Source organism: Carica papaya, chromosome 6, assembly GCF_054855325.1.
Source record: "Carica papaya isolate Zhongbai chromosome 6, ASM5485532v1, whole genome shotgun sequence".
Taxonomy (NCBI): Eukaryota; Viridiplantae; Streptophyta; class Magnoliopsida; order Brassicales; family Caricaceae; genus Carica; species Carica papaya.
This window is the reverse complement of record NC_142314.1, coordinates 33,721,603-33,732,684: the sequence shown is the minus strand read 5'-3', so window position 1 is coordinate 33,732,684 and position 11,082 is coordinate 33,721,603. Positions and strand designations below refer to the sequence as shown.

General features: G+C 31.4%; 2 protein-coding genes across 2 annotated transcripts; one reads left to right on the top strand and one right to left on the bottom strand.

Moving 5' to 3' along the window:
* Positions 1-270: 270 nt before the first annotated feature.
* Positions 271-1,611, bottom strand: LOC110814898 (ethylene-responsive transcription factor ERN1). Its single transcript, XM_022042480.2, has one exon. It carries the CDS (start codon positions 1,333-1,335, stop codon positions 493-495), a length of 843 nt encoding a protein of 280 aa, XP_021898172.1. The 5' UTR covers positions 1,336-1,611; the 3' UTR covers positions 271-492.
* Positions 1,612-2,946: 1,335 nt separating this feature from the next.
* LOC110814951 (uncharacterized) lies at positions 2,947-7,937 on the top strand. Its single transcript, XM_022042547.2, has 3 exons — positions 2,947-3,174; positions 5,837-5,948; positions 7,496-7,937. Exons 2-3 carry the CDS (start codon positions 5,852-5,854, stop codon positions 7,708-7,710), a joined length of 312 nt encoding a protein of 103 aa, XP_021898239.1. The 5' UTR covers positions 2,947-3,174; positions 5,837-5,851; the 3' UTR covers positions 7,711-7,937.
* Positions 7,938-11,082: the final 3,145 nt, after the last annotated feature.

The window sequence follows — 11,082 nt, the reverse complement described above, 5'->3', positions numbered from 1 at the left end:
CATCAGTAGAGCTACACGCACTGGATTGGAATTCATCATCTTGTATGTCACATCTAAGTCATCAACAATTTATTTTCTCATTGAATGAAAGCAAACTCCACTCTCTCCTCTTCTGCTATGAAACAATATTAGAAATTATATTGAGAATTTATTATATTTCTTGTCCTTATATATATGTATGACGTGTCTATATAGATATTGTTAAGATATTTAAATCAATATGATTGCCTAGACTTTGCAGATATTATGATTAAAAAGACCTTCCTCACAGAAAAAAGAAAAGTCTGACTTAAAACAGCTGAAGCAAAAGTAACCCAGAGAATTCCTATGTTCATCTAAGGAAGTATTTTGCTTGTTATCATTCTACTTTTGCAGGAGTTGTAAATCATATGCTCTCTGAATTTATATTTAACAAGAAAAAGAAACAAAAGTAGTAGAAGAAGAAAAGTGAAAAGAGGGGTTGTTTAGTGATCTAATAGAGCCATTCAGAATTCAGCAGAATAAAGAACACAAAGGTGGAAGATCCCATAAGGTTTCATTAGGATCATGAACAGTCTCGATATACTCTTGAACTCCATTTATAGCATATAGAGAAGCTGATATCTGTCTCTCAACTTTCATTCTCTCAAATTCTGAGAACTCTTGGTTAGAACTTCCCTCTTCCAGAACACCACTATTTGTCAGCTCCAGTACTTCTTGAGTGCACAAAAACCGATCAAACCCCCAAGAAAAATCAGATTGAGAAGAACCCATCTGCTGAAACTCCGCTCTGCAATTACTCAAGTCTGGTTTATATGCGTCATCAAACAACTGGGAATCTTGAAGTGTCTGATCAGTACCAGAAGGTGAATTTTCACTACAACTGCTACTGCTACTGCCTGGATCATCAATGTTAGGACTAGTAGTAGTAGTAGTAGCTGTTTTATTGGATGAACATGGTGAGTCTTCGTCAATCACACTTTGTTGCTGTTTACCTCCTCTTTTGCTGTTAAGCAGGTTTCGAATTCGATAAGCAAGAGGGGAGTCCAAGGAGACATGAGTAATGAAGTTGGTCCTGGTATTTGATCCTCGGAGGAGACAAGCAGCTTCATCATAAGCTCGAGCAGCTTCTTCAGCAGTTTCAAAGGTACCAAGCCACATCCTGATCTTCTGTGTTGTGTCTTTGATCTCAGCTACCCATTTGCCAGAAGGCCTTTGCCTTACACCAACAAACTTGTTAGTACCATTGGCTTTATTTCTGGACTTGCATGATGATCTGTTTACTTTGGTTGCAGCAGCTGGATTGCTAGTACTTGGTCTTTTGTACTGGTTCTGTTGCTGGAAATGAATTTCCATAGTTGAAAAAGCTGTTTGGATAGAAGGAAATTAATGGAGAGAAAGAGGATGGTGAGGAAGAAGGAGAAGATGGAGATTAAGGGTTTGATTTAAAGAAGAAGATGGGATTGTTTTCATCTCCCTAAATGGTTGTTTTTCCTTGTTTGGATGTCTATGGACATTTGGGATTTATATGTTTGATGAATGAGTTTTTTATACAAATATTACAGAGACTTGTTCTTGCTTCTCTCTGCATGTTGGTTTACAATTTTATTTTATTTTATAGCCAAGACTTTGTGGACAAATTATTTTTCAATACTTGGAGTTTGTTTACTATAGCTTTTAACTCCGGTTTTTACGTTTTAAAAATATTTTTATATCGAAATAGATAAAATATAACGTGATTTTGTCAAAAACTAAAATCAAAATATAGATTTAAAATTAAAAATTATAAAATTCTCTACCTTTCGATAAACATAAAAAAAATAATTAATTGGTTGATATCAATTAATTACATAAATTATTATTAATTCACCATACTAATTAATTAATGTTCTACATTTGATTTCAGATTTAGAAGATTGATGATTCCATAAGAATCTTCAACAGACGAGAACTAATAAGTTTAATTAAGGACATGAAAGATAATTTTTTTTTTTGTTTGGTTTAAACGTCATTGAATGATAAAATAAAGATAATTAAACAAAAATAATTAAAAAATAAGATTAATTAAGTGCTTAATTTTGTCATCATGTCTCCTAAACCAAGTCAAGCACACAAGCCAAAACAATGGTTAAGGCACAAAGAGTTGCCACTTGGAGGCACAAAGAAGATTCTATGCATACACCCATTTGCTAAACTCTAAATTTATTCAAAATAAATATATTTAACGCCATTATAAATACTTATTGTGTATATATATATATATATATATGTCATGTCAGGAGAGGTTAGATAGACATAAAAAAAAAAAAAAGAATATGGGTGGATATACCAAAACCCTCTTGCCTTTTCTTTATATTATATTATAAAAATATATATATATATATATATAACAAAATTCTATCACCAAGTGGGTACATAAATTGGATTAAATATAAAAAAAATTATTATATTTTTATAATAAAATAAATACAAATATAATTTAAAAAAAAAATATTATTTATATGTACATATTATTGATTTGATTATTAGATTATAATAATGTTTTAATCTTGGTGGTTCAAGTATTGGAAAGAGACTATTTGGTGTATGAAATTATTTTATAAGAAAAAAGTGTTGGTTTGTATTTATATGCCTAATTTATTTGGAATTAATTTTTTTAAATAAATGAATTTTTATTTTTTATTTACATCATATTTTATTTAAATATTTAACACATTCATGTATCTAAATTTGAGTTTGACTTTTGCTCTTAATTTTTTTTTTTAAAAAAGGTAAGAAAATTATTTTAATTTAAATCTTAAAAATTTTAATTTTAATTTTAATTTTTAATAATTTATAAATAGAAATGACTTAGAATTATATCTTGCAGCCCACTAGGCTCAACTAAACTGTAGCAATCCAGGTCCATCAACATTGAGCCCAGCCGTCGGATGCCATTCTCGGCTGGTTCAATTCGCCGATTGAGGATAATATTGTTTAGATGAAGAGGAGAGAAATGGATCACTGCAGATCAGTAGTGCGTTCGGCGATCCCGGATCTACCGCCGGTTTTGCTGCCAGAAGGAGAGCTTCAGTCTCATCTTGAAGGAAACTAGGATCTTCTACTTGTCTCACCTACGCAAGAGCCGGATAACTGTAGGAATCGGACGACAACGCTGCTGTGGAGGCTTCATTTTCCTTTACTGCCGCATCGCGAGTGAGTCTCGGTCTTCCTTTATTCATATTCATGGTTATTTGCGTCTTTTTGGATGTGGAAATGAGGATGATGATTGTTTTCTTCTGTAGATACATTTGATTGTTGTGATGCATGTTGTTGGATTGATAATGAAACCTTCGTGCGTAGCTTTGTTCTTTCGGTAATAGATTATGTCTACTGTAGTAGAAGCATATAGGAGGATTCTTCCGATACCGTGAACGCAGTCTGTAGTGAGAGCTTTTGATTGATTAAGTAGTTAAATCAATCTTCCATTGGTCCAAGAGTCAATAAAATTACTCCATTCAGATTGTAGCCACAATATTCTGGCTCAGTGACAGTTAGGGAAGACATGCTCGTATGTATCGTCACCACAGCCACAGAGATAGCAACAATTAGGACTTTGCATAGATTGAATACACAAACCTAGGAGGATCAATAAAAATACTTCATTCAGATTCTGGCCACAATATTCTGGCTAAGTGACATTTAAGGAAGATATGCTCATATATATCATCACCACAGCCACATAGATAGCAACAATTAGGATTTTGCATAGATTGAGTACATAAACCTGGGAGGCTTTTGTGCAAACTTCGCTACTATAATAACTTGTATCTTTCCGTTCAATCTTCTGGAATCAGAATCAAGCCTTGGAGAAGGGATTAAAGCATTAGAGTTACTGCAGCAGAACTGATATGCAGATTTAGTGTCAAAAACTTCCTTAGAGTTTGAGATCCAACCCCGTTGCATTCACAAGGGGAATTGGAAAAGTTTTTATTTTTGAAATGCATTCAACAGTATTTCTAGGAAAATTTTGATTTAGAACATGGAGTAACTCAATGTTACAACTTGGTTTACATGGTAAGGCCTGGAACAATGTTACAACTTGGATTGAGTGCCTCTGAAAGGGGAATCAAGCATCATACTTGTATTTTTTTCCTTCCCAATTTAGCCTTCAAAAATCTCTATTTAGTAGTTTTCTTATTTCTAAAATCCTTTCCAGAAGAAGGAATTGTTCCTTTTGGGGGACACATTCTTAAGGATTCTCTCTTCAAGTATTTTTAAGCTAGCCACTGACAAGTTCGTTTTGCGCTTGTTAGACTCAGCTTGTCATGGCTTATATATGTGTATATAATGTCTGTTTTACACTTCGGCAAATTTTTATTTTATGTGCAAGTTTTTTGATATTTAGGAGTTGAGACTTTCCTATTGTCAAACATTCTCTGTCATCATTGTTTGTTTTTTGTGCTTGTATGAAGTTAACATTTTATATTTGCAAATGTAGTGTCGTCTCTTTTCTTTTGTTATTTTTTGAGATCATACTAATTGTTATTATGCAAGAGTAGCCAACTCAGAGATTTAAGCAATAGAAGAATATTCAATCTCTATTTTATTTTTGTTCAGAAATTTTCCCTTTAATTAGTTAATTTTTCTTTGAGTGAAGTGACGGTGAGATTTATTTAGGCCATAAAGTAAGTTTTGATTTTTTATTCACTTTTGCACATGCATTTAGATAGGTCTATAATTTTTACAATGTCCTAATTTCAATCACTAAGCATTACAGGGAGATGCTCAACACTTTTCACATTTAGTTAAGTTCCCAAACTCATATTTGAATCTATATGTTCTTTTTTAGAAAAAAACAAATATATTAAAGATTTAACCATTAGGTTTTTGACCATCTTTCCTCGTTGATGATCGAAATTTGTTTATCTGGATGAAAGACCTAATGGTTCTTGACTTCTTATACCTGTTCTCCAATATTTCTCTGCCATTCCTTCAGTTAATTTTTGGAGTTTATATGTTTAACATCACTCGTTGATGGTCAAAATTTGTTTATCTGGATGAGAGACCTAATGGTTCTTGACTTCTTATACTTGTTCTCCAATATTTCTTTGCCGTTCCTTCAGTTAATTTTTGGTGTTTATATGTTTAACATCATTAGCAATCCTTCTTTGAATTGGTCTCTCTAGAATATTTAGACACTGACGTGTACTATAGCATTTGCTTTTAAGGAAGAGTTGCAAAACAAAAGTTATAAGCAGAGAGTTTGCTATTCTATTATCTGTCTGATAAAAGGCGTTAATTTTTTCACTATGACTTCTATGAGATACAAGGGCTGAAAAAATAGGAAGTATTTTTGTTGGTGGTTTGAGTTTAATTGATTAAGAAGAAAGTGCTCTCTCTCTCTCTCTCTTGCATTTGATTGATCAGAAATTAAGAACAAAAATTGGTAACTTTTTCGTTCAATGAAGAAAGTAGAAAGAAGCTTTGTGTTTCAACTTTAGTACTTGATTTCTATTCCTATACATGTGAAAAGATATATTATTAACCTTCTACATGAGAGTAAAGAATCACATGTTGGAAAGATGTCCTTAAAAACACCAGTGTGATCAAACCCAAGATCTGCTTGGGTCAGACTCCAGGTTATCATGCCATAGGTCATAAAACCTGCGAGTCCTCTTATACCGTTTTTTTGTGTTTTCAGTTGTAAGTTTCAAGTGTACATGAAAACAATTCTGTTTCTCTTCTTAATTGTTAAATCTCATTATTTAGTTATCCTTTTACTTTCTCCTTTTCTCATTCTTTTTAATGTTTGATTTAAGGTTTTCTTTTTGGCTAACTGTGTTGACGATTGACATTGCATTTTATTTCATGTTAGGATTTTGTGGTAATAATGGCAGCAGTCATTAAGAAGTTCTTTATTGCATCGATGTTCATGTGGATGCTTCCTGTTGTGATTTTATATGGTTTTAACCATAACATGCTTCCTGGTAAGTTTGTTGTGTTGTTAAATATTCAAGTCCTGCAGTTCTAATATTGGGAAATTTTTGTTTTAGAAAGACGAATGTTGCTGTTTCCCTCAATAAAAAGTAGGCTTCTTTTGCTATATCTTTATTAAGTTTCTCTATGTATATGTTTTTTCATGAATCATCCATGAGGATGATGTGTTTATGAAGGAATGAAGGACCAAAAATGATTAAAAACAGTATTTTGAAAATTTCAATCATCAGCATCTTTTTTTACTATCTTTTTTCTTTATTATTAACCTAGATGTTTTTAGTTATAGTAATTTAGGAAATGAAAGTTAGAAAATATTCTCATGTAACAAATGGATCACTTTCTCTCCAAAAATTTATCTTTCATGTTACATAATCTTTAGCAGCATGCTCCATATAAGCAAATTCCTTGGCAGTTTGTTGTTATTAAAAATGTTCATATCAATTCTGAGACAACATTGGCTAACCTGTTAGTGAAAGTAGCATTGCTATGATTGTTAGCTGCCATCTATTTAAAATTTGAGAAAAATAACTGCTTGACTTATTTTCTTGTCTTCACCAAACTGATACAAAAAGGTATGACGAATGGCATGTGAAAGCATTGGAAATCTCTAAGCTAAAGAAAACATGAAATCTTCCAGTTTATGAGTTCTGTTTCTTTACTTATGGGTTACCTTAAAACTTTTGGAAACCTGGGGCTTACACAGAATATTTATATTTCTTTCTCGTGTCCACTTTCCAATGGGAACGGGAGGACACCCTCTCTTCTCTTTCAATTGAAAATCAGAATAAGTGAATATTTTAGCATTCTTTCACATCTCTTTCTTTTATGTTCCCCTAGTATCATTTTTCTCGCATTTTTGGTACCTTGTTAATATACACATTACATTTTTATTTCAAAAAGAAAAATCCTTTTCCTCTCCTTCCAAGTCCAAGTTCCTCTATTGTTTAAGGTACATCATATCTACTTGAAACTAAAGAATTGGTTAGCAAGTCTAGCATCAATTGTTTAAAAAGGAGCTGCTAGTGTATATGAACTTATACGGTGCAGGGACATCTTCGGTTTGTTGTATGGTGTGATGACTGGCAAGGTTCTGATTTTTCACTGAGAACTGTTATGGTCTGTAGAAAAAGGGTTTATAACAAATTGCAATACTAATTGAAGCTTTTCATCTTTAAAATTGTTTCTTTCGTGTATTTAAAAAAAAAATTGTTTCTTTTGTGTTCTTATCATGTAAGTGGTTTCGAACACTACAATTTGGAGACATTTATAAAAATAGAAGGCACGGTGGGGTTTTTATTCATTCAAATGGGTGTTAGCTATTGACTCAATTAGTCTTTTCCTTGTGGTTTTTTATAGGAGGGCATCATAACATTATATTACTTTTAACATTTGCTTGTTAAGCAAACAATGTCGGTGATGCCTCAAACCTGAGTTGAATCTAAAGCCGGTGCATGTTAACAATACTTTGAATTCCACATCAGCTACTCACATATCTCACGCTATTCATTATGTTTGGAACTTGAATGTTTTGGAACAGGTTCAGACAGCTTATCTCCTCATTCTCTGACACTGTTGAGCGGATTCCTTGCTGTAATATCAGTGAATATTGTGATTGCATTCTACATTTGCATGGCGATGAAAGAACCTTCAGACAAACATGAGCCGGATCCTGCATTCCTTGCAGAGGCAAAAGCCAGCATAAACCAATCTGCTGCAGGTGAAGCTAATCAAGCCCTCAAGAAACAAGAGTAGACTTCCAAATTCCGAAAATTTCCAATTAGATGAAGTCTTTATTTTATCACAGAATACGTTCTTATGTGTTGCCATATTTTGTTTTTGTTTTAATTTAGCCGAAATTTGATGTTGATGTCAAGTGCACCAATTTTTTCCCAAGGTGTAATCTGTCTTCTCTGTTCATACGAGCTGAAACAAATTGGAAATGGCTGCTAATGGCCTATAATTTATGTTAATATTGATAATATTATTTTTTTGTGACCATAACTGGTAGCAAGATGTTATACTAATTTATTGTTTATTAAAATCATATAACAAGATAAAATAATTTTTATTTTTAACATTTTTGTTTCAGTAATTAAAAATGTTGATATGAAATTTTTTACCATATGACATTGTCATCTGATACCGGACTCAAACACAATTAGTTGAAATGTTAGGCTTGTGGGTGTAATCAATATAATGTACTTTCTTTTTAGGAAGAACACAATCTATTTAAATTGTTCAAAATGAAAGTTGAAATTTTTAATAAATTGAACAAAATGTAAAATTTGACGATCCATTTATATATATGCTTATTGGATATACTATACATGAATTTAATTAATAAGAGAGAACCCAAAAAACCATGAATTAATATAATACTTGAGGGAAAGAAATAAAGAAGCAAAATTCCATAAAATTAGTGAGAAATGAAAACATTGAAGAATATACATTCTGTCTAACTCCATATACATATATATATATATATATGTATATATTCGCTGCCTACCTTCCCTATACATTATCTAACTCTCTATATGTATACGTTCGCTGCCTACCTCCCCTATACATTATCTAACTCTCTATTCACCTGTCTCCATATAACTAATTAAAATCCTCAAACCAACCAACAAAACCACCCGTCAAACCCTGTAGTATTATATGTGTGTGTGTGTATATATATATTATTTGAGGAACCTGCCATCATCATATCATCATCTTCTGCGTCAAGGAGCAGAAGTAGTAGGGCTTGTTACATGAAGGTGGGGGTAAAGAGAGGGCCATGGACGGCGGAGGAGGATGAGTTGTTGGTCAACTATCTCAAGCGAGAGGGCGAAGGCTGGTGGCCCACGCTGCCTGCCCGGGCGGGCTTGCAGAGATGCGGAAACAGTTGCCACCTCTGATGGATGGATTACCTCCGCCCCTCTCTTAAACGGGGTCGTATTGCTTCTGATGGAGGAAGATCTCATCCTCCGCCTCCATCGCTTACTGTGTAATAGTTACGTATGGCTACTGGTATTATTATATTTCGCTTCTTATATGTATATATATATATAGCATTGGTTTTCTTTTTTGGGGTTTAACCGTGAATCATGAAGTTCTTATTTCCTTTCTCAAAGACACTATGTATATGTGCACATACATATATACATATCCTAAAGATATCCTCTGTTTGCGTGTTTTTATGCTTTCTTTTTTGGGATATTTCTTATTAATATTTTTCAAATTATATTGAATAATTAATTCCAAAATCGACAACCATTATTAATTAGGTTCTTTCTTTTGGGACACTGTTTCATACATATATGAACTGTACATATAATAATTTAATCTCTAGTGTTAGAATCCATCTCTCAAGTGGTCTTTGACATCTAATGCTTATTAGTCAAGGATCTGATCCAAGAACTCACAACCCCTTAAACATTGATAACCCTATCCTCCATGATTCAAGCTTCATTCTACATCAAAACCCTAATCCTAATCCTTTACAAACCCATCTGCTCTATGACATCTAACGCTTGAAATCATGATGATCAGTTTCAACATAATGGAATTGCTGATGACCATGATGACTTGACTATGAAGTTACCAAGTGGATGCATGCACGACAATGATAAAGATTATACAATCAAAAACTCGGATGATGAAACGTTCTCTTCGTTCTTGGATTTTTTGATAAATAAAATGCACAACTTCTTAATCAGCTGGAACATCCTTATATAATCAGAAATTATCTAAATATAATTCCCTCGTTAGAACTCATTTGAACATGGATGCCGCAATTTGGGAGGCAGAAGTTATGCCTAGTATGGTTCCACTATATGGGATGAGGAAAGCAACTTCAGTCACTTTTGTCCATCATGAAGGTTACCTACAATTCAACAAATTAAAGAGTACTGATTTAATAGAACCATTTCAGATAAGTTTAATTATTAAGTTTCTATGTTTTATTAAGTTAATTGTGCTTAACTATGACATTAGTTTTGTTTTTAGAAGATATTATATAAAAAAAATACATATATATATATTTATATTGTTTTATATGTGAATTATTTGAAGGCACTGATTTTTTAATGAATTGCCAATCTTTTTCAAATTCTTAATAATGTATTTTAATTATTATATAACATTTTTTTTACATAAAAATATAAAAAATTTTTTTGAAGACTAAATCTAACTTTCAATAAATTTATTAAAACTAAATCAAACTTAATCATCACAGTTTTTTCAACATATTACAAAATTGAATTGTACGTCACAACGTAATTTAATTTCATGGAGCTCAATGAATTTATATAAATAAAAATATCTTATGTAATGCACTTTAATTTTACAAATTACTAGTTAAGAATTTCATGCTTATTATCCAAAATAATTCATGGATTCATTAAATGGTAAATTGATTGTTCTTAAATAAGGCGTAATTTTTTCCTTGAAAAAAAGAAGGATATATATATATGTGTGTGTGTGTGTGTGTCTAAGATCTTATATTTAATTAACAAAAGAAATGATTAAAAGATATAATTAAGAACATATATATATATATATATATATATATATATAAAGGTCTCATTTTGCACATGAAAATATTTTTTAAGTTTTTATTTTCTAAATTTACATGTGTATAAAAATTTGTAAGACTTATATATTAGTTGTGAAATAATAAAAGATAAATAAAAATTTAAAATACTGTTTTAAAATTTTATATTTTTATCTTCATTTTTATCCTAATTATCTTCATTTGTCACTAACTCAATTATGATTTTGTAAATAATATATATATATAAACTTTAAGAAAAAACCAAAAAATAAAAACATTTTCATGCATCAGAGAGAGCCTAATTTTCTCAAAATCTCATTTTTTGCCTTCAATTAAATTGAAGAATTTGATTAATCCAAATGTAAATTGCAATATCTGTTAACCACAAAAAAAAAAAAAAATATATATATATATATATATTTATATATCTATATACTAATTAGTAATTAATAAGACACTACCCAAGTCATGAGTTGATGCACCTATAGAAACCTGATGATATCCATAAAGAGTTTTGTCATATTATATATATATATATATATAAAATTCACATACAGCACTCTAAGTCTCGCGATCGACCAGATCTC

Excerpts from the sequence above, each read along its gene's own strand:
- LOC110814898 (XM_022042480.2), bottom strand. The coding sequence starts at position 1,335 with ATGGAAATTCATTTCCAGCAACAGAACCAGTACAAAAGACCAAGTACT.
- LOC110814951 (XM_022042547.2), top strand. The coding sequence starts at position 5,852 with ATGGCAGCAGTCATTAAGAAGTTCTTTATTGCATCGATGTTCATGTGG. Across the intron at positions 5,949-7,495 it reads TAACCATAACATGCTTCCTG|GTTCAGACAGCTTATCTCCT; the intron begins GTAAGTTTGTTG and ends GTTTTGGAACAG.